Source organism: Curcuma longa, chromosome 4, assembly GCF_044706935.1.
Source record: "Curcuma longa cultivar G26 ecotype Majalengka, Jawa Barat chromosome 4, ITB_CL_G26_1.1, whole genome shotgun sequence".
NCBI classification, from domain to species: Eukaryota; Viridiplantae; Streptophyta; class Magnoliopsida; order Zingiberales; family Zingiberaceae; genus Curcuma; species Curcuma longa.
In genome coordinates this window covers 6,153,478-6,178,343 of record NC_133864.1, presented here as the reverse complement: position 1 = coordinate 6,178,343, position 24,866 = coordinate 6,153,478, and the positions used below count along the sequence as shown (strand labels likewise).

The 24,866-nt window shown below is 37.7% G+C and overlaps 2 protein-coding genes across 2 annotated transcripts; both read right to left on the bottom strand.

The window, feature by feature from the left end:
• Window positions 1-421: 421 nt before the first annotated feature.
• Window positions 422-859, bottom strand: LOC141826810 (14 kDa proline-rich protein DC2.15-like). Its single transcript, XM_074714113.1, has one exon. The coding sequence runs from the start codon at window positions 854-856 to the stop codon at window positions 464-466; it is 393 nt and encodes a 130-aa protein (XP_074570214.1). The 5' UTR covers window positions 857-859; the 3' UTR covers window positions 422-463.
• A 2,233-nt stretch (window positions 860-3,092) lies between these two features.
• Window positions 3,093-23,340, bottom strand: LOC141826986 (putative anion transporter 3, chloroplastic). Its single transcript, XM_074714286.1, has 6 exons — window positions 22,888-23,340; window positions 10,744-10,970; window positions 10,241-10,607; window positions 10,117-10,161; window positions 9,904-10,050; window positions 3,093-3,278 (listed from the first exon to the last, which is right to left on the bottom strand). The coding sequence occupies exons 1-6, from the start codon at window positions 23,299-23,301 to the stop codon at window positions 3,093-3,095; spliced, it is 1,386 nt and encodes a 461-aa protein (XP_074570387.1). The 5' UTR covers window positions 23,302-23,340.
• Between the last annotated feature and the right edge of the window lie 1,526 nt (window positions 23,341-24,866).

Genomic DNA, 24,866 nt, shown 5'->3' with positions numbered 1-24,866 from the left:
TATGGGCTCATTTTTGAAATTGACTTTGAAAAATTAAAATTTTAAAATTATCTACCCGAAACGTAGAAACCAACTTTTTGATCAATTTTCAGTTCGATCAGATGGAACTCACTCAATTTATTTTTTAAAAGTTTATTGGGTCAAAACCAATTTTCCAACAACAATTTCAATGGAATTTCATATGTTGCAATTGGTTTGTAACTCAGTTCCAAACCATTAGTAGCCAATATACAGCATTAATTTCCAAACAATTGCTCAAACTTTATTTGAATCCGAAAAGAATAACAATACATCACAACAAAATCACCATTATATCACCACTTATTCATTACCTCCTCACGCACAGATCCAATGAAATGAGCACAAAAATAAGAATAAGAACAGATGCAACAAGCATTGCAGATGGACGATCGACGGGGAAACGAGAAACTAAAACACGATGCATTTGTAATGTCACGGCTGCTCAAGGGCACTGAAACTCGGTGGGAGCCTTCTTCCCGCAGTAGTTCAGGACGAGGCTGAGATTGATGGGAACGTTGAGGTGGATGCCGAGCACATTGGCCCTCAGCGCGGTGCACAGGCAGACCGCCGCCTCAAGGTCGACGAGGCCGTCGAGGAGGCTGCAGCATTCGCACGGCTGTTTCGGGAACTTGCCGACGCCGACGTTGATCAGGCCGTTGAGCACGTTGGCGCAGGCCGACAGTTTAAGGGTGTCGACGGGACACTTGTGGACGGCAGGGCTGGGAGGGGGCTTAGGCTTGGGCGGCGTGGGGCACTCGCTCGCGCCGGTGAGCGAGAAGAAGAGGAGGTTGACAGCGAAGAAAAGAGAAGCCGAGGCTGAGGCTTTGGACGCCATGGCTGCAAGCACTCGCCTGCTAGCAGTGTTCCCAGGTGGCAGAGGTGGAGTGTGTAGTGGCAATTTAGCGAGCATTTATAGGGCAAGAAGTAGGACGAGGGAACAATCAGTGCAGACGTGAAGGAGAGACATAGACAAAGTAAAACATGTGGATGCATGAGGCATTTGTGGCCTTTGAGCTGGCAACTTTGAGGAGGGATCACGGGAGCCAAACTGCAAGTGCAGTTACTTCCTACGTGCTCTAATTAAATCTATTTAAAACTGCATCAAGCTTGATTTAGAGTTGCAGAGTTTTTGAAAGTTGACGACTGATAATTGAGGAGCTTGTTGGTGAGTGGATCAATGGCATCTTTTGGGAAGCCAAGGACTAGCCCTCGCTGAAATGAAAGGTATGCAAACAAATTAATGAACATGCAAATTGGAAAAGAAATCAAAGAAATGGGGAAACACCTAATCCTGCCAATAAAGTTGAGTGACGGCTGATGTGTTTCTGAATTAAGGGAGAGCTGGACCATGTGGCTCCAAGTTTATTTTGTGAATCAAAATGGGAAGTTGGATAGGGATGGATCATGGATGGACGAATGGTTCAACACCTTGAGGAGCATATATAATGGCTTAGCCAAGCCCCAGAGTGGCAAATAGGTTAGCCACAAGCACGCGAACATGGCTTGCCTGAGTCTTTGCATCGGGCTAGACTTGGAACGATGTAGGTGTGTGATTTTGCCAAAAAGTTTAACTTTAAGTTTGAGGAATCAGGGCATAAAGTTAAGGTCACCAATCCAGGAGCTTCATAGCCTACTAGGATATATGTTCATCTTTTCTATTTTAAGAGGTATTTGATTGAGAATTATCGTTAATAACTGAGACCTCTTAGTCTGAGATCTTCATGACCAAGACCACCTAGTCTAACATCTTTATGACCAATACCTCCAGGGTGTCATTCTAGAGGATGACTAGATGAATATTGTACTTGTCCTTTCGGCGTGGCATCGCTATCAGGCCCCGGAATCATTAGACCACCCTCCCTTTAGTCAAGTTGACAAGTGATAATCGAGCCAGACTTGAGTCAAGACTTATTTGTAAGAACCAATGGAATCAAAATATCTCTATAATAGTATGATATTGTCCACTTTGAACCTAAGCCCTCATGACTTTGTTCTTGAGCTCTCCCCAAAAGGCCTCATACTAATGAAGATACTTTCCATCCTTTTAACCCCATGATCTTTTCTATGTATTTTAGATGTGGGACTATGTTTGCACCCTTGCAATTCAACAATCCCCCCTCAAACAAAGGACCACAGGCCCCCCTCAACGTCGTTTTTGATATCTGAATCCTCGATCCACCAGGACTTTTTACCCTTCGGTTCACCCGACCTACTAGGACTTCTCATCTAGTCGCAGCTAGGACTTTTTGCCCCTCGGTCCACCCGACCTACTAGGATTTCCCACCTAGTCGCAACTAGAACTTTTTGCCTCTCGGTCCATCCGGCCTATTAGGACTTCTCACCTGGTGTCTGGTCCTCTTGATTCAGACACGGGAGCACCCACTTCCTTTGTTTAAGGTTCAAATCACATGGTTAGATTTGGATCATGGCTCATCCATCGATTAGTCCGGTGAAGAGCGGTCTCGCCACTTTGGGCCTAAGCCCTCATGACTTTGTTCTTGGGCTCTTCCCAAAAGGTCTCATACCAATGAAGATACTTTTCATCCTTTTAACCCCATGATCTTTTCCATGTATTTTAGATGTGGGACTATGTTTGCACCCTTGCAACCCAACATTATTGGGGTAGGAATTTTGAGATGCCCTCCTTTTCTTCCCGCCTATAGGGTCATGTTGCCATTACTGTCAAATTTGTCATCGCCATCTCATCAAATAGATGGGGAATCATGTCTAGTTGGTTACCGAGGCACATGCATCTCTAAACCCCAATTATTATTCCTCAGGATCTTCACTCATTGGTATTGGTGCAGAGAGTACTAGATAATCGAACCGATGTGCTGATCATGACAAAAGGTTCAAGTTAAGGTTATGTTGTGTATTAACAAGCTAAGTTGATTGTGCAAGTAGCACAAGAAAATATTAGTTGAGGCAAGACAAAGAAGTTCTAGTCTATTGGATTGAGCAAGGAATTCCTAGTCAAGTGGACCGGAGAAGAAAACTTGGCAGATCAAGGGCATGCACCAGGTAGGCAATCTAGGTGGGTAAGTGGACCGAATGTCTAGCAAAACGATAGGTCAGCGAGGATTGGACATTGAAGGAAAGTCATAAGGGCGGAGGATTGAATGCTGAGCAAAAGTCCAATAAGGTCTGGAGGATCGGATGATTGGCAAAAGGTAAACTCTGCTGAAAGGAGTAGGTGAAGATGAGTTCCCTTGAAGGGAATAGTAGACGTCAATCTGACCTAGAATTTCACGGGAAACCTAAAAGTTAAGAACAGATAGTTGTAAAACTTTCCAACTCTAAATTTCCTATAAATGCATCCTGTGCTAACTCTGTGATGCAAGAAATTAAGGGATCAAAATTTTAGATTTCGAGCACTCCTATTGGATATGGGCGATTGGATGGTCTAGGCATCTAGAAGGGGTCTAGGTGCTCGGATGTCAGCTCTTCAGAACAACAAAGTAGATGAGGTGGCCAGTTAGGATTGGTCGATGGCACCTCAACTTTCAGGCACCCGGAAGGCTCTAGGCGCCAAGAGAAGGATAAGGCACGGTAGAGTCAAAGCTATTTGGCAACCTTTACATTACCATTCGAGGCGCCTGGAAGGGGGCGCCTGAAAGAGATATAGGCGTCTGGAGATGCTAAGTCAACGTCGATAGAGGATCAACAAGCCAACGTGGAGACACCCAAAAGGAGTTCCAGGTACTCGAATTTGTCCATAAAAATAGTGGCAAGGGGAACCCTAACGACACCAATTCACTCTCACTCTACGGTGACTCTACACGCGATCAAAGCTCTCGAGACACTGTCGTGACGTCTAAATGCTGCACCGACAACCAAACGCACTTGCTAATCCTTTTATCGGCAACTAAATTGCTTTCATATTATTCGTCTATTGTTCTTAACTCTTAGGATGGTAAAAGTGTTACTAACTCTTAGGCAAACGAAAGTCTAAGCAGGTAAAGGATGACCAGATATTTTACAGATGGGAACTCTACTATGTGACTAGTCCTAACTGGAGGTTAGGTAAGAGAAAGTCCAAGCATGTCAAGGATGATCGGATATTTGACAGGTGAGAAGTTTACCGAGTGACTAGCTCTAACTGAAAGTTAGGTAAGGATAAGCGTAGTAGGTTAGACCTACATGATAAGACTTAGGTAAGTCTAGTTGATCAGACAAACTACAATTAGGTTTAAGTTATTTGTTTGTATGTATGCTAATCTTACAAAAACCAGAAGCTGGAAGCAAGATTGAAGAAATATAAGAGAAACAAACAAAAGCAATCGAACTAAGCCCAGAGTCAACTCAGATCAAATTTGAGTTGGCTGGATTCGAGCACTCAGATCCGAACAAAAGCAGACTTTTATATGAAATTCTTTAATGAACTAATTATATTTTTATTTTTTTTCCTAATTTGATTTGATTTTGTTTGGTTCAATTTGCATAAAATAAAATTTACTTTTTTTACTTTAATTTAGAGTTAAAAGTCGAGAAACTCTAGTGATTCACTTCTCAATGAATTTAGACTTTTATTATTAATGCCATGTATTCAGGTTGATGCTTATATCATTAGTGACATTTATACATGTTGATTAAATAATGATAATTGATAATTATTTTATTGATGATAAAAGAAGATAATAATTTAGAAATGATTGTAGTAACTCGAAATATCGATACAACAATAACAACTAAGTCTTATCCCACCAAGTGGGGTTGACAATATGATCCTTCTTCACTATTGGATTCTATCTCCTAGTATATTATGTATATTTAAATAAATTTTATCTTATTTTATCATTGTTAACTAAGTATTATTTAGCCTTCCTCTTTCACATTTAATATACGTATTTGTCATAGTTTTACATTACCTAATTAGAGTATTTATTGATCATCTAAGTACATATCTGTACTATCTTAAACATGGCCTCCAAAGTTTTCCCTCAATAGGTACAATCATGACTTTCTTTCTAATATTTTCATTTCTTATCTTGTCCATCCTCATATATCCACACATCTACTTTAACATTCTCATCTATGTGACCATTATCTTTTGCTTATGTGCTCAAGTCATATGCCAACATTCAACTCCATATAATAAAACAGATCTAACCGTTGTTTTGTAAAACATCCTGTTAAATTTTATGATCACAAAAAAAATCTAATGCTTTCCTCCATTTTAACCATCTTATTTATATTTTATATAAGAAATCTCTCTCAACCCTCCATCCTATTATAAAAATGATCTTAAATACTTAAAGTCCTTGGTTACAAATAATTCATCATCTCATATCTTAATAATTACCTTATTACGTCTAATATTGCTAAACTTAAATTTCATATTTTCTATCTTTACTATATTAAGCCTAAAACCTTTCACTTCTAATGTTTTTTTGCCAAAATTCAAATTTAGCATTTACTCCTTCACATGTCTCATCCACCAAAACAGCATATGCAAACATATACCTTGGTAACATGTCTTGGATGTATCCAGTGAGTTTATCCATGATTAGTATAAAAAGATAAGGATTTAGAGTTGATCTTTGATGTAACTCTATTTTTATAAAAAATACTTCGATTAATCCGTACGGAGTCTTCACTCTTATTATTACATCTTCATACATATCTTCATCATTTCAATATACGATATGCTAACACATATCTTTTCTAGAATGTAGGATCGTTGTCCCCGGGGTCATGGTGCCGCGGTAGGACATCCAGGTTGTCACCTAGGCACTCGCGGTTCGATCCCCAGCTATAGCGTATTTGTAAGAATTTTCCTCCAAATGGGGATCGCAATCAAAGGATGTTGGGCATCTGGGTTGGCCGCTACGTGCGCTTCCCGATTTACCCTAGTGGCCGCTAGGAAACTTCCGTGGGACCGGGCCGGTCACCCCCAGGGATTGAGTCAATGCGACTGACTGGGATTTATCATTTTAGAATGTAGGATCATTGAGAGCGCTAAAGGGGGATGAATAGTACTATCAATAGCATTTTCGAATTTCGTAAGATTGCCCGTGAATTCTTGCGATTAGAGTTGTAAATACAGCGAAAAATAAAAAACACAAAGAAAAGCACACAGATGTTTTACTTGGTTCATAATCACAAGCTGCTACTCCAAAGCCCACGATCAGTTGACCGTTTACATTGGGCAATCGACTAAATAACTCCCCTCTTACAAAAGGGACTTAACGATTACAAAATATAGGAACGGTAATAACGATACCACCTTTAAAAATTAAGTACAGAATCTTTAGAGTTACCGAAGGAATGAAGGCGTTGACTTCTTGTGCAGCACTTCGACGTTAGACGACGTTCCTGGTTGATGCTTTGCGTGCAGATAGTCGTCGGTTGTCTGTAGAATGATGCACTGAGGGGTCTCCCTCGATGCTCTTTTATTGGGCTTTCTGGGCACCTGGAAGCCTTTCCAAACACCTCCACACTATCTCGTCGATCCACTATCGGCGCTGCTGACTCGGCACTTTCAGACGTCTGTATCCCTTTCCGAGCGCCTGTATGCTGACATGGAGGTTCCGGATGAACTTTGACTTCTGCAACGCCTATCCAGATCCGAGACGCCTGGAACTGGTTCGGGCGCCTAGAAGCTGAGGTGTCCCGACCACTAGGACTCTGCCACCTCACTACTTCGTTGGCCCCATTCCGCTGACATCCGGTCGCTTGGAACCAATTCGGGCGCCTGGAGTCTGATCGTCTAGATCCGGATAAGGACGTCTGGGACACAAAGTTCCCGTCCCTCCTTTCCTGCATTACAAGTTAGCACAAAACTAACAGAAAAAGATAATTGTTTTGGTCTTGACTTCGAATTTCCAATGAAATCCTAGGTCAGACCGACGCCTACTATTCTCACACTGGGAACGCGCCCTTATCCACTCCACTCGGGAGAATTTACCTGTTTGCCAACCAAGTCCTCCAGACTTGTTGGACTTCTAGTTAGCTTCGATCCTCAACCCCTAAGATTTCCTGCTAGACATCTGGTCCACCTAACCTGCCTATACTTCCACTGCTAGACATCTGGTCCACCTAACCTGCCTAAACTTCCACCTAGTGCACTTGATCCGCCAAGTCTTCCTGCCTAGTCCTCCAGACCAGGACTTTTCACTGCCTAGCCTCCAGCCAGGACTTCCACTGCCTAGCCAGCCTGCAGCTAGAACTTCCTTTGCCTAGTTTCCACTAGGGCTTGCCTGTGCCTAGCCTCAACTAGGACTTTCCTGTGCTCCCTGCAAACTTAGATCAGCTCGTTAGTAATCACCACACACTTAACTTGAACCTCTTGCCATTATCAAAACTAAGGTTCGATCATCTGGTGTTCCTTACACCAACATAGAATTCTTCACATAAGTTATCTCAGGATTTTGTCATAAGTTTTTTCTAGATCGACGAATATCATGTGTAAGTCATACTTTTATTTCTAATATTTTTCAATTAGTTGTCTGAGAAGATATAGAGTTTCTATTGTCGACCTTCTAATCGTAAATCCAGATTGATTTTTAGTTACCATGGTCTCCTTCCTTTGTCTTTTTCCATTATCCTTTTCCAAAATTTCATAATATGACTAATTAACTTAATATCCCTATAATTCAGACAATTTTGTATCTCCCTTTTATTTTTATATAAGGGGACTAGAGTATTTACCCTCCACTAATCCGATATTTTTTCGTTTTTAATATCAAGTTTAATAACTTGTTTCCCTAGGCACTTCCATACCTCTATCGAAATATTGATCCAACTACTTTACCATTTTGAATCTATTTAAAATATATTTTACTTCCAAAATTTGAATTCTATGATAAAAATTAAATTCTCATACTATTCTGACTTACTTAAATTACCTAAGTTAAGTTGGTCACTTAAAATCTTTATTAAAATATTGATGAAAATACTTCTTCCATCGCTCTTTTATTTCATCATCATTCACTAGTACCTTATTGCTTTCATTTTTAATGCATCTTATTTAAATAAGATCTCTTGTCTTTCTCTCTCTCGTTTTAGTTATTCTATAGATGTCCCTTTCCCATTCTTTTGTATCCAACTATCAATACAAGCGTTTAAAAGTTTCATTCTTGACTTCACTCATTGCTTTCTTGGCTACTGCATATTTTTTAAAGTTTCTTTGTTCTTATAAGTGTATAATAACTTATAGGTTGTTCATTTTTCTATACTTTCTCCCGTACTTTCTCATTCCACTATTAACATTCTTTACTCGGTGGTGCACGTCCTTTTGATTCACCGAATATACTCTTTGCTATTATTTTCAACTTTAATGTCATCTTATCCCATGTTATATTTAAGTCGTCATATATTTCTCGTAATAATTGTACTCTTATTCTCTCTAAAATATGTTTTGTTTCCTATCCTTTAATTTCCATCATTTGATTCTAGAACTCGTGCATATTTTCCTTCTATTGATACTATGCTTCAAACGCATATCCAACACTACTAACATATATTGGGTTATTCAAGTTTTTTACAGGGATGACCTTACAATCTTTATAATTTTTTCTATCATTATTTCTAATCATAAGGCAGTCAATTTGCGACTTATTATTCTCACTTTTAAATACAACAAAGTATTTCTCTTTTCTTGAAAATCATATTAGCTATTATAAGTTCAAATATCATTGCAAAATTCAATATAGTTTTTCCTCCTTTATTTCTTATTCCAAAATCATAACCCTCATGCTTCCTATCATATTCCTCATTTCTTACTCCTACATGTCAATTTAGATCTCCTCCTATTAAAAATATTTTGTTTGGCGGAATTTTTTACATTACCAAAAAAATCATAGATGATTATAGATATATCTATATATCCATATGTGTATAAGTTAAAAGAACCTAAAGAAAATTTTAAAGTTGTATATGCTAGAGTTCCTTAACCTCCTAAACAAAATTAGATTTACACATATCTTTTCTCATTACCACTTAACAAATTTATGCTTACTGTCTCCTTTTTGTGACCTCTAATTTTGTAAATAAAGGCACCCTTTTATATCGTAGGTGGTTTCAGCTAGATTATAGAGCTGCTTAGAGATCTCAAACTGTTGATTCTTGTTTGATTTTTGTTCATAATATTTTTTTGTTTTGTTCATTGGATGTTTTATCAGTTTAATTTTGTTATACTTGTAGCAAAAAATTTTATAAATAAATATATAAAGTTTGTTGAATTTCTTGTTTATCTTGAGTTAGTACATGATTAATTAGTTCTAGGTTCTCTTTTATTATACTATCACCAAGTAGGATACCTCCTGATATGGCATACAATGTTTCACTTTTACTCCTAAATTGAAAGAAAAGTTGTGAAAACAAAGCATCCATAGCCTTATAAAATTATTGGTCATAAGGACTAATACTAATTATACTACTCAAGTAATGAGTAAAGTATGGCCGAGAGAATAAGTTCATTCCTACACCTCGAAATAACAGCATCACCAGAAATGTCTCTTTATCTAATGAGATGTATTTAGGTAATTCACAAAAACTAATGCCTAATCCAAACTCCAGAAATAGATGCTAACATAATTCTAAAAGATAATTCAGTATATTCTTCGTATGGTATCACAATTCACAAGGCCATTCAGCATGTTAACTCAGAAATTATAGAAGTATAAATACATAATATTTTGCCAAAATTAACAACTAGAAAATTATTAAATGTTGTCAACAGAACAATCAACAATTTTACAAGGTAAGTGAAGGCACCAAGTTAAAGGTTTCTCTATTAGAACCGGAGTACAAAGTTGAGTAGGTGGTTTACATTGGAAACATGAACAAAATTGACAAAGTATTTTTTTTTTAAAATAATGTTTACAACAACATAAATGCATCACAAGATCCTATTTCTACTAGGAATGTGGTCATACTCACCTGCATAATTTTTCTGGTAAAGGTAATGCTAAAACCATTCTGAATTAGCAAATCTGACAAAGCCCCAGCAAAATAGCCTAAAATAGCCATCATTACCCATGGAAGTGCACTGAACCATGCAGCTTGTCGTAGATCAACATGATATACCTGTTCTCAATTAGTTGATTCAAAAATTACAAACTGGAAGCACGCACAAGTGCTAAAAGTATTTACCGTGTTGAAGTAAATTGGCATCCATGAAAGTATAACAAAATACCCCTGCAAAAACAATCACATGGATTTAGCTGTCAGTAAAAAAAAATGTACCTTATCAATTTATGAATGTCATATTTCTTACCCAGCTATGCATGGCATTTGCAAAGATCAAAGCCCATGTAGGAAACTTTGATAATAGTTTTCTGAAAGGAGGGATAATTCTTGCCTTTGTGAATTCCTTAGTTCCTGAAATTGGTTCTTTCTTGCCATTTTTAATGTAGTCTAGCTCCATTTTGGATATTTGGGAATGTTTCTCAGGCGTACTTGATGTTGCAGATACCCATATCAACACCCAGAGAAATCCAAATAGCCCAAATATTATAAATGGTCCAAAAATGCCAGTTTGTGACATAATGACAGGGGAAACCAACAGTCCAACTGCATTGCCAAGTTGAAAACCAGCCATCGCAATTCCCACTGCCCTAGATCGTTCAGATTGCGGGAACCACCTATAAGATAAAGGCTGGTTAAAAACATTTTTACATTTCCACAAAAGTGCAAGCAATTCAGAGAATTAAGGAGGTGACTCATAGCACAAATATTCAATGAAAAGATATTATTCACCCAATTTTCCTACAACAATACCTTGAAAGCATGTTATTCATGCTCGGCAATGCCACTCCTTCAGCAATTCCTAGCAGAGTTCTCATGGTAAGCAGTGACCATAAAGAAGTCTCTGCAGCCCAAGGTGTAAGAAGAGTAGCCAAGGACCATAAAGCTACACCCCATGCCATTACTAGTTTGCCACCATAATAATCTACAAGAGCTCCTCCAGCTATAGGTGACAAGAGATACCCCCACAGGAAAGATGACTACAATGGAAGCTGATAAAAATTTAGAGAAGAGGATGATACTAACACAACTATTAGAGAACATTTTTCGTGAAGTAAAGCTAGAAATGTACAAGAATTTAAGAGCAAAATATGATGGTGAGTCTAGGCAATCATTTTCATTTTGGCACACATAAAGTGAATTTTAGTTAACGCTAGCATCAAATGCATACTTCCTACAACACATTGCTGTGTACCATTGATTTTTTGCAGGAATCCTCAATTTGTTCATTGCACTCACAAGATTACACAAGAAAATAAAGTGGAAGAGTGGTGCAATATGTAAAATTTCCCAAATTGTGTAGATGTTTTATGTCTAATAAGAATTCCCTTTATGGAGACAATGAATGGTTCAGAAACAATGAGAAGGATAATATTTTTCTGCTATAAGAGCACTCTTCGTTAATCCAGTTTGGTTTAAAAAATGCTTATTTTATGTTACTTTGCTTCAAGTATGTATGCATCTAAGTGTTATACACAATTAACATAATTACAAAGAAAATAAATGAAGAGACAATCAAGTAATGCCTAATCTAGTTTTTAAAGGGCTCGTCTAGATTGCTAGGAATGAAAACCCTCATAGATGCAGCATGACATAAGAAATACAAAAAAAGTGAAGAGAAAAAAAATATCAACAAGAGACTCAAATTTTACATAGTTTGATGAAAGCACACAAAGATATCTTATGTCTACAACAAACACATTTTATCGGCCAAAGATGTTTGGCACTCAAAAACAAGGTGTCTAGGGCATAAATAGAACTACAACAACTATTGAAAAATATAAAATAAATAAATAAACAGATCATGTGCATACAGCATAACATTCATACTATATTGAATATATAATTGAGACTCAATTGAGTGAGCAATGAATCAGATTGGCAGCACACCTAGACAAGCCCACACAACAAGAGGTCAAATCAACAATGCACTTAGTACAAATCAAAGCACAACTAGTTGAGAACACTAAGCCAGTTCAAAAAAAATCAAAAGGGAAAACGTAAACATGCTCATAGGCACAAGTTGAAATTGTTACAACTCAAAAGTTTTTTTTCCCTTGCGCCATTGGTTAGCTCACTGTCAAGCTCAATTGTTGAATCTTTATGTTACACATAAATAGTTGAGTTGGTAGAACACCAAGTCAGGTCAAAAAAAAAAAGGAAAAGATAGACATGCTCAAAGGCCAAGTTGAAATTGTTACAACTCGAGCTTTTCCCTTGCACCATGTCACTCCCACCATTGGTGAGCTCATTGTCAAGCTAAATTGTGAATGTTTATGTTATGCATCAATCAAGCTTCACTTTTACAATCGCCCATTGCGTAATTGATTTACTAAAAAGATTCATCTCCCTCTAATTGAGTTCACAAGCTTCACCCTTTCTGTAGCCTTGGACATAATGGAAAACAATGAGGTCCTGCAAAGGCTCAATTTCTGCAATTACTACCTTGGCTAACATGTATGTTGGAAATTATGATTCTTGTATTTTCTAGCAATGTATCGTCAAATGATGTAGAAATGACATGATATTTCAGCTAATAATGCATTGCATGTCATGGAGAATGTTTTTCTTGTAAGGTGTGCAACACCTTAATTGTGTTTTGGAGACACTATGCCCTACTTTGTGGAGGACTCTCTTCAAGGTTCTTCAGGCAAATCATATTTTTATTTAATTAACAACAATAGCGTATGTGGTAAAGACCAACTATGTTAATAACTGTAAAATAATATGGAATCTTACTTTATTACAAGAGATAAGCCCCTATTTATACACGAATATAGGAACCTATTCTAGGAGAATTATTCTATAAAAAAAGAAAGATAGAATATTTATCCCTAATAGAATATTTATCCCTAACAGAATATTTATCCATAAATATTCTAACACTCCCTCTCAAGATGGAGAATATAAATCATATGTACCCAGCTTGTTACATATATAGTTAATTCGAGAACCTTTCAGTGACTTGATGAATATATCTGCTAGTTGATCCTGTGAGTTAATAAAGCTAGTAGATATTTCACTAGATATGACTTTCTCTCTGACAAAGTGACAATCGACTTCAATATGCTTTGTCCTCTCATGAAAAACTGAATTCAAAGCGATATGCATAGCGGCTTGGTTGTCATATATAAGTGACATTTGTGTAACCTCTCCAAATCTTAGCTCTTGAAGCAACTGTTAAGTGGAAGTTGAAGGAGCAATAGAACTTTGGACGATCTGTTAGCTTGTCGCGTCGAGGAAGACGTGCGACGAGGAAGCCGATGCGATTGCTACGTTGCGATGAGAAAAACGCGCGATGAGGAAGGCGTGCTGCTCGTCGTGTCGAGGAAGACGCGCGACAAGGAAGCCGCTGCGATTGCTGCATCGCAACGAGGAAAATGCGCGATGAGGAAGGCGTGTTGTTCGTCGCATTGAGGAAGACGCGCGACGAGGAAGCCGCTGCGATTGCTGCGTCGCAACGAGAAAAACGCGCGATGAGGAAGGCATGTTGCTCGTCGCGTCGAGGAAGACGCGCGACGAGGAAGCCGCTGCGATTGCTACGTCGCGACGAGGAAAACGCGCGACGAGGAAGGCGTGCTGCTCGTCGCGTTGAGGAAGACGCGCGAGGAGGACGTCGCTGCGATTGCTGCTTCGCGACGAGGAAAACACACGACAAGGCATGCTGCTCGTCGCGTCTAGGAAGACGCGCGACGAGGAAAACGCACGATGAGTAAGGCGTGCTGCTCGTCGTGTCGAGGAAGATGCGCAACGAGGAAGCCGCTGCGATTGCTCGTCGCGACAAGGAAAACGTGCGACGAGGAAGGCGGTTGATAGAAGTGCCGCCTGAAGGATCACCTCTATTGATTCGGAATTGACAGCCAAAAGCAGTGAGCCGAGAGGAGAAGAAGTCGCCGGCGAAAAAGGAATCGCGAGAGAAGAAGTCGCGATTCGGTCGAGAAGCGGAAGAGGGATCGCGAGAGAAGAAGTCGCGATTCGGTCGGTAAAAACGACGAACAGAAACGCACGCGAGGAAAACACGTGGCAAACAGAGAGAGAAGGAAGAGGATTGGTTCGGGCGGATAACCCTAAACCCAACCTCGCTCTGATACCATGTAAAATAATATGGAATCTTACTTTATTACAAGAAATAAGCCCCTATTTATACACGAATATAGGGACCTATTCTAGGAGAATTGTTCTATAAAAAAAGAAAAACAGAATATTTATCCCTAACAGAATATTTATCCCTAAATATTCTAACAATAACCAAGACACCTAGTCGATAATAGTACCACCCAATGTACAAATGTAGACAACGGTACTCGTAGAACCAATATCTTTGCCCAAGTTTGCATCAAAAAGCCTTATAATATCATTTGATTTATGTTCAAACAAAGTGATATACCTTATGTCTCAAGTAACAAAAGGTCCACTTCATAGCTTTTGAATGTATAAATTATGATATACATCAAACTTCCTTGTCATGTAGTAGTGCATTCCTTCGATAATAGACATGATTGCTAAAGGGTTGAAATTGACTTTGATTCATGTGTGATAAAAACCCTTTCAATATATATCATGTGTGCTAAAATTTCCATCTATGTCACAAAAATTAAACTAAGAATTTTATTTACTAACCAAAGTCTTGCATTGCAAATTCAACTGATAATTGATTTTCAACCAACCTATTGATTTCTTGGATATCACTTCTTGCCATTGACATCATCCAAGTAATATATAGCCAAAGTTAGCAAAACTCTTAATATAAAAGAAATATATAACTTGACATCCAATAGAAATCATGCTTTACTCCTACCTTGTACCTCTGCCTAAAGTCCTATTTCAACCAATAAAATATCTTATTCAACTTACAAACTAGGTCATCATTACTAAAAACAAAAAGCCTTCATGTTGAACCTAGAGGTATCAAGCAAGCTGCATGGACTAGCTTGGCATGACAGAATCCATAGTATTTAAGATGTCTATACCATGCCAAAGCTAGGTCCGTCTAGAAGCAAGTTTCACTTGTCACACACAGTCTATAATAATCTTAGAGTAAAGTGAGACACAAATCTAACTAAAATGCACACCTTAAATAAAACATACATGGTGACACAATTAACATGACACCTACATCTAGAGGTCAATAATCTCTAAAAAGTGAGTACAAATTGCAATGTGGGTACAATAGAGAGATATGAATGAAATTATTATCCTAAATTAAGAACTCAAAAAAATAACAACAATTAAAAATTCAAAGAAATATACCATTCAACTTTCATTTTTAGTACTTCATTATGTGCATTAGATTCTTTAGGATAATAACAGTATTTATAACATCATTTGAAATCTTGTATCATGTCGAGCCAAAACCATTTTGATAAATTATTGAAACTCAATAATATTCGACAAATACGCCTCTTGTGTCGTTGTATCAGTCATCTCAACGAGTATCATTTCATACAAGTACTCAACACTCCTTGGCGTGCTAGAAGAATAGAGATAATATTGTTATTTTTTAATTTGTTGATAATATAGAATGGATGGAAATCAAAGTTTGAACTTAAGTATACTACTTTTTCCTCTTTATCTCCATCCTCCTTCAAGTTCCAATTCACCACCAGTACCATACATTGGAATGTCAATATCGTTGACTGAAACACCAATACAACTTTCTTGACATTTTGACCTTTGATTTATACTTAACCATAGTCACTTGCTAATGATCACATTATAATTATCCACCTTTAATTATTGTCATTTATTTATCACAACAAAATTCACTTTTAATTGTCACCATTTATTTATCACAAGTAAATCCATATTTAATTATCACCATTTATTTGTTATAGGAAAATTTACTTTTAATCGTCATCATTTATTTATCACAAATAAATATACTAAGAAGTGAATCACTAGAGTTACATCTTGCTTCAGTATAATATCATACATAGGTTAAATTCCTCACCAATAATAAACAAAGCAATATAAATATTGACCGTGAGCAACCCACGCTACCGTGTCTCTATGTACAGTCAAGCACTCTTAACAAAAGGCTAGACTTAGATATTTTACTTTTTAACATTTATTTTCACTATTTATAATAGTTGTTATTTCACTTTGAGCCTTCACACATTGCACTTTAGGTTTACTTATTGTTCAACTATGTCATTAAAAGAGTAGAGTTAGGAATTTCACTTTTAACATTTATTTTTATTTACAATAGTTGTTATTTCACTTTGACTCTTCACACAATGATTATTGCACTTTTGGTTTACTTATTGCTTAGCTATGTCATTCTCAAGTAATGGTTATTTTGAAAGACTAACCTAAGTCAATAATTTCTGCATAGTGGTTCATTTTATAAATATACGATCAACAAAGACATCAACATATAGTGGCTATATGGAGGATAAAGCACTTTAAAGATATGAATCTAGATGTATCAATATTTCGAAAATAATACCATGTTAAACCCCACAAAATCGCCCATGTGATAATACAACAAGGAAAGAATATCATTTAATAAGCCTTCCAATAGGTTAGTTCTTTTAAAACCTATTTGGCTAGTTTAGTGTTGTTTAAGCATTTCAAGCTAGTTTAGCGTTGTTGTGTGATCATTTCACAATTTAATTCATGTACCAGGAATCATATAACTGTATAACTGAGTCCAAGAATAAGCAAGTATATGAATAGATTTAAGCTCCTCAAATATGTGACTAAGATATAAAACCTAAAAGGATAATCAACATGCTCTATCCATATTTATCACTACAATTAAGCAAAACACTATTTAGAAGACCACCAAAAGTAACACCAAATACCAAGAATAGCATAAACATGCTCAAGACCAAAAACAAATTATTAAACAACTCAATTATCCTACCAACTCAGGATAACCAATCCCAACAACAACATGCAGTACTAGCACTATCTCAGTGAACCAACTCCACAAATTAGCAATAAATTTGTCCACTTGAAAGAACAAGACAAGAAAACCAAATCAGGAAGGCAATAAATTTAGTTAAGTTGGCATAACACCAAGTTCATTCTTTAGAAAATTTTGCATAAGTCACTTATTTAATCACATAGCCTTATGCATTAGCAAATTACATGACATCTGCTTATAATTGCATAATACATATTAAACCAATCCTAAACTTGTTATATTTCAACTCATGTCCAAGTTAATACTCATTCAGTTATATTCCCTAACTAGACAACTTATTGTAATTATTCATTTGATTGACATGTAGATTTTCTTCTGTTTTGATTGCATTGGTTGGTTAACATAGATTGTTATATGTTTTATGTTATATGTACTGCTTAAATTCATATGCAAAATATTTATATGAAATCGTTTATTAATTAGGATTATTAATTTTATTTTAAATATAAGTAAATTTTGTTTATAGATTGCTCAGGTTTATAAAGTAGAAGCAAACTCATATTTTTTTATACATTATGTTATATACTAATTTCAATATAGTGATATTAGCTTTCTCTTTAAAAGAAAAAATATCAATTGCATATGTGTCCTACTAATTGGCATTATGCAATGGCTCAACAACATATCACCTGCATAAACTTTTAAAAGTTTGGATCAGTTCAAAGCTCTATTTGAAACTAATACCTCAGTTAATAAGGCCCCTTCAATGCACGACCCGCAACCCTCGAACCTGAGATACGATAACCCGTTAGGATTGTAGAGCATGGTTCTCCATAAATAACGTAGTTAACTTCCTTCTACATTTTTACTAATTTGATTTCTTTTATGGCATTCGTGATGACTTAAGCATCGAACTCTGATGCGTGTTGATTCATGCAGATCTAGTCATGTCACGAGAGGAAGCTCGTTATCGATCTTCAGTGCGGTTACAAATTTCTATCACATCATTTTAGCATCGTCTATTGGAAAACGAGTGAAGATGTTGAGAAACTTTAAAGGGGTAAAAGGCCACAATTGCAAGTCATCGTCGCTCCCACTTCCTTTCTTTCCTTGATGTGAACCCTAGGGATCAACGCTTTTCCTTAGGGCATAAAGGAGGCTAGGGCTTTAACATTCCGAACCAAATGCTACGACTGGGGCGGCAATGACAATGACAATGACAAAGTCAGTCCACGCTACAAAAAAAAACAATGGCATTGGCAGTTTGGTGTAATTGTCATTCAAACCGTCCAACATATAACACCTCTCCTCTTCCCCCATGCAACATCTCAAGGCTCACGTGCTCTATACTACCACACTCAAAGACCTTGGCCCACCACTTCTACCTCTCCGCCACCATGGTTGTCAACAAAGGCCTTAACAATGACGAAGGTCTTCGGCCCGACTGCAAGTACGTCAAGCTCACCCACATAGCCGACGAGGATGTTGGCCCCTTCCACATCCCCAAGGCCAACAACGAGACCAAGGTGAGCCTCCCTTGTTTCCATCATTGCCCCTACATTGTTATGTATTTTACAAGTCTTTCACCTCTTTTGGAGGGTTGCACAACCGCATGAGGAGCCACCTCCCCGACGTGGCCAAGCACGGCAACACCATTGCTCCGCCTTTGGGCAAAGTAAAAAACCACTGACTCCTTACTCCCCCTATCATAGAGCAGAGCAAGCTGAGGAGGGTCATCTTCCACTTGTAACAAGCGCTCACCAACAAGCCACAAAGACTAGAAGGGTTGCTCCAAAAGGACAAGGAGGACAAGGCTACTAATGGCTTGTACTACCGCCTGAGGTTGTCGACTTGGTGGAAGTGGAAGCAGTTGAAGGTCTCTTCGTTGGAGATTTCTGGCCTATCGTTCCAAGACCTCATAGAGATATCTTTCTCCAGAGGTTAGCAATCAGAAAAAGCTGCAAGAGCTTGGTATTTCATTTAATAAGCTTCATGAAATCACAAATGTGTTCGCTCATACTAAAAATGGGAATTTCCTGCCTAACAACAATATCTATAATGTTATTATTGGTGGACTTTGCAAATCTGGAAGAATTTTGGATACTAAATAATTTTTCACAAACTTGTTGCAAAGAGATGAAATGCTTACAAAGGGTCTCTTTCCCAATATTATAACATACAATGCACTCATCAATGGTCTATGCAAATATGAAAATTTTCTTTTTGAAGCTAAGAGACAGATCGAGAGCTACTCATCCCCATCTCCGTTGACAGACACATTTAGACCACTGCACCCTATAAATTATTCTACTAAAAAAGCTATGGGAAACGATAAGTGTCAATATTCATGTCAAATACAAAATGGGTATTATGAGTTATGCCAGCTACCAAATATTTAAACTGAGAAGATTTCGAGATAACATAAAAATATATAATGATTCCTATAGTTCTATTATCTTTTGGTTGTCAGCATAGTTATTTATTTTCTATTGCTACATTCATTATACCAAAATGCTTGTTCCTTCATTGTCTTATAGCATAGATTTTGATTTTGTCCTACATCAGGACAACTTTCATGTCCAAGTAACTAAAGTAGGGAAATAATAAAAACGACAAAATACGCATACGCCTATAGAAAGAGCAATTGCATTTTGAAGGCTTTGTCTAAATTCCTGCCTTGCACCTTTAGAAAAATGTCTTTCTTACCTAGCTTTGTGTGCTTCATTAGAATCACCAATTTGATCAATGCCGACTAGGGCAAAATGTGCTTCTTTAACTCTATGGCAATTTAAGAAGGGGAAAGAAAAGAATGAATAATTAAAAGTTGCACAATAAGGTATCCTTTTGTGTTAGAATTTGTTTATCTGAATATTTACTTAATGTTATTGTTTTTAGTAATTAATGATCATAATTAGTTGGTATAATCATGACTTAATGAGAGGATGATAATCAACTAATACTCGCATTGAAGTTTCACTAGCAAGTTTAGTTTCATTCTCAGTTGTTAACTCTCATTACTTCGTTTGTTTTACTTTATAGTCTCATCCTCTTTCCTAAGGCAATAAAGTTTTACATCGCTATGGTTTATCCATTTCATGGATGGATTTTTCTTCTCCTACTTATGTTCAACTTAGTAAAAACATATTTGGAATGGTGGTTCCAAACCCCACAGCTTCTAGGTCAGTTTGTATTTATACCTCTCCAAGGCTTTGGCGGGTCTCGGATCGAGCTTTCTTTCCCCCTAGGATCGAGAGGTCGACTTGGCCCTTATTGTTAGTACAGATGAAATCAGAATATCTCCACAATGGTATGATATTGTCCACTTTGGACCTAAACTCTCATGGTTTTGTTCTTGGGCTCTATCCAAAAGGTCTTATACCAATGAAGATACTTTCCATCCTTTTAAACTCATGATCTTTTCCATGTGTTTTTTGATGTGGGACTATGTTTGCACCATTACAACCCAACACTTATGTCTCCTAAATTTTAGCAAGTCTCAGGATCGAGCTCTCTTTCTCCCTCGATCAGAGTGGTCGACTTGGTCCTTACCTCTATTAGACTTTGGCAAGTCTCAGCTCGGGATTAAGCTCTTTCCCCCTCGTATCGAGGGGTCGACTCACCATTACCTCTCCTAGACTTTGGTAAGTCAAGAACAAATTCTCTTTCCCCCTCGTATTGAGGGGTTGACTCAGCCCTTACCTCTCCTAGATTTTGGCAAGTCAACGGGTCGACTTAGCCCTGACCTCTCCCAAACTTTGGCAAGTCCTAGGATCAAATTCTCTTTCCCCTTCGTACCGAGCAATCAACTCATCCCTTAGCTCTCCCAAATATTGGTAGGTTTCGAGATTGAGCTCTCTTTCCCCTTCATACTAAGGGGTTGACTCGGCCCTTATCTCTCCCAAACTTTAGTAGGTCTTGGGATCAAGCTCTCTTTTCCCCTCGTACCGAGGGGTTAATTCGGCCTTACCTCTCCCAATCAGTTGCGAGTTGTCTTGTGATCTTGAGATTGACTAGTTATACACTCTCCTAGACAATTGCGAGTTACCCCACGATCTCGGGATTGACTTGGTTATTCTCTCCTTGATTTCACAGATATTTGGGAGTTGCGAGATCAAGCCTCTTTTCCCCTTAGCAGCAACAGACTCTCTCTCGCTAAGAAATCGACTTGGTTATTCTCTTCTTAATTTTATAGGTATTCGGGAATCAAGGGATCAAGTTTGGTTTTATATTATACTATCCCCAATCTCGTTGGTGTTCTAAGTCAAGAGACAGCTTATTCTTTATATTCTCTCCTTGACTTCGCGAATCCTCTAAGTAACAGGATCGAGCTAGTCTTCTATTATTCTCTCCCCGACTTCGTCGATCTATCCTAGCTGTGGAATCGAGCTTGGTCCTCTATTATACTCTCCCCAACCTCATTAGTCCATTCGAGTCACGAGATCAATTTCTGCAAGTGTTCTACTATTATTCTATTCCCGACTTCGTCAATCTATCTGAGTCGCAAGATGGTCTTTATTATTCTCTTCCTGACCTTATTAGACCATCTGAGTCAAGAGATCGAGTTATGCGGGTGTTCTACTATTATTCTCTACCCGACCTCATTGGCTCATTCAAGGAGAATGATGAAGTTGTGGAAATTCTCTATGATACCTCTCCCTGGCCTATGCAAGACCAAGATAAATTTCTTTATTACACTCCCAGTAAGAACAAGTGGCTTTCTTATATTTTCCCGACCTTTTTCACCCATGTTGTGGGATCGATTTCCTTCTATGCTCTCCTAAACCTCGTAGGTTCATATTATAGTCTTAAGATCGAGTTCTTCCTTATTAGCCCCTAGCTTTGGGGTCGACTTATATGTTCCACATAGGCCTTTGTTATCTAAGTCAAGTTCATTACATGTTTATATATTACCAAATCTACTTGAGCACAAAGTCCTCAGGAAGGACTCTCACCAAAGTCCCTTGCATTGCACTTGTGATCGACCTCTTGAGTCACTCCCACTGCATGACATCTCGAGTCACACTTGAATACTCAATATTCCGAGTGCCCCATCCAGCTCAATGTCTGGCTTACTTAGCCTCCCGAGTGGCTCTTATAACTTAGCAACTCGAGCACCCTACACTCCATATGCGAGAAAACATTCCAAGCTCCTTTAGTCAAACTTCATTTGACTCCGCTCCTTAGTCCAACTTGAAGGAGGAGATTAATGTACCCCGAGTAATAATGCACCTTCAGTACACAACCCGCATCCGACAAACCCGAGATCCAATAAACATTTTTACTAGTTCAATTTCTTTCATAGCACTCGTGATGACTTAAGCATCGAAAGTGCCTCGCCAAGATAACTCCCAGCGCCCTCTAGCACATATTGATTAGTGCAAGTCCAACCACATCACAAGAGGAAGTTTCGTCACCGGTCTTTGGTGCAGCGGTAGATTTCCACCACATCATAAACTATCTTAGATCCAGGGCATTGGCCTTGCATCCTAGTGAGGTACCAAGCTGCTTGACTCATGGGCATCAATCATGCTAGTGTGAGAGAACTATCAATCTAAAGGATGTAGGGAGGTACCTTTATTCTTGTGAGATGGAATAAGCCAGTTCATAGGTGGCATAAATTTATTAATGATATGTCTTCTCATCAGGTTGCTCCTACTATGCAAAGTGCCAAATGGGAAGGTGTTTTAGTTAGATTCTGTGTTTGCTCAAATAATCAGAAATTCACAACAAAGAGATCAACATTAAAGAATGGCTTTTGGAGGCAAACAGAATAAGTCTGCGACTCACTATCCTTGACTTCGTTTGCCTTTAGGACCGTCATGATAACCTAACTATCAGAGAAGTCTAACATGGCGTGAGGACATTATAAAAAAACAAGCTCTGGTAGAAGATTTTTGTGCGCGCATAGTGGTGGTGATGAGAGGGTAAATTTAGAGAACAGGCAAACGATACCCGAACACACTGTCAAAAGAATCTAATCTTCCAACCTTAATCAACAACAGAAAATCAGAGCACAATAGCAACACCTGAACGATGCCGGCGAAGGACTGGGTCCAGCCGTGAGCCCTGGAGAGCGGGACGATGGCAACGGACATGACCGCGCGATCGGCATTGCAGAGGGCGAGAGCCAAGCCGAGCATAGCGACTACCTTTACCCTCTCGGAGGTGAGGAACTCCACGAAGTGCAAAGCATCCTGCTGCAGAAATTTTCCGGAGGCGCCGTCTCCGGAGGAAGATTTAACTGGAGGAAGGGGGCGCCTGGAGTGGTGCAGCTTCGTTGTGCCACGGGGGCGGCACGAGGTCCGAAATTGGAGGTCGAAGGCGGCATGAGGGGGATGGGGGGAAGCACAGAGCGAGGGAAGGAGGGTTCCGTCGCTTCTGCGGCGGATGGCGAGGTGGCCAGAGACGACGAGACCGGCGGCGGGTGGTCCAAGGAGCATGATCGATGGCGATTTTTCTTTTTTTTTCCGTTAAAAGTGGCTTGATTAACAGATCGAGTGCGGAAAGAGGACTGGCGGCTTAGTAAAATAACTATTTTAAATCAAGTCTAACTTAGTTATCTTAAATTTGACATGGATTTTAAAGAATTAAAACTTTTAAATCTTATCTACGCATGCATACCTTAAAAAGAATTCTTAAAACATTCCTAAATTTTCCATGGTTTCTCTTTTTTTTTCTCTCTTTCTGTTCTTTCCATCTATGGCTTATTATTTTTTTTATAAAAAATGTTTTTTATAATCGACAAAATGTATAAGATTTTTTTTATAATGAAGGTGGCTAAATTTCACCCAATAAATCATGAAAATAGATAATATTTTTCCTATTCGAATAGATTTTTCCTAATCAAAAGATCTTACTATGTTACTATTAAAAAGATATTTCATCCATAATTTTTTTCCTTGATTATCATTCTTTCCTTGTTAATTCATTCCAGATAATCTAAGTTGACTATTATAATAAATCAACTGGACCTCATCCATTATCACATGTTTTGGAAAAATATTTCCGCTAGGTAGTTTGTTTTCATTGCCTATTAGCTTTGTCGTCCACTATTGTGGATTGATTGTCGTGCTTTTTTACTAAGCTTATATGGGAATCTATAAGCAAAAATTAAAAAGGTATCCTTTTTTATTGGAATCGTTAAAAGAATATCTTTTTTTTATTTATTATCAAAAAAAATATTACATCCCACCATAGCCTATTTTTATTTCAGAATACACCTTTATAATTGGCGCTGCTACACAATTGTAGCAGCTATAATTTTGGAGATGTTATACAGTTATGATTCCATCGTTGCTACAACTATATAGTTATAGTAGCTATGATTATATTACTGATATAATATAATATTGATAAATATTGATTAAAAATAAATTTATCTATAGTATAACAGCTATAATTTATAATTAAAAATTATAGCTACTGTAATATGACTATTATAATTATGTAACAGCTATGATTTCGTAATTGTTACAAAATAATATTGAGTAGTGTTGATCGAAAATAAAATATCTATGTTGTAATAGTTATGATTCATAGCTACTATAATATAATATTAATTAGTATTAATCAAAGATGAAATGTTCATATTGTAGCAGCTATGAACTGTAATTGCTACAACATAGTATTATTAGTGTTGATAAAAATTGTTAAAATGACTATCATCCCGTAGTTGCTATAATAACACTAAAATACTGAGATGGGATATTGTTGTGATAATAAATGAAAAAGTGACATTTTTTAATGATTACGGTGCTCTTTTGATTTTGGCACAAAATAGATGAATAATTCTTCAAAGGTTTGTGTTAAACCTAATACATTGTGGATTTAGAGATTTACATCTTCTCAAGGAATTCATAGATTTCACACTTTTATCAGTTAAGGGTTTATTGCATTTGAACCTCATGTAATTATTCCACAATTAGAGACCTAAAAGACACCTATTGACATCCATATTCCCTTAGAGCAAAAAGTACACAAATAGTTTATGTCTAATGTGCAGATG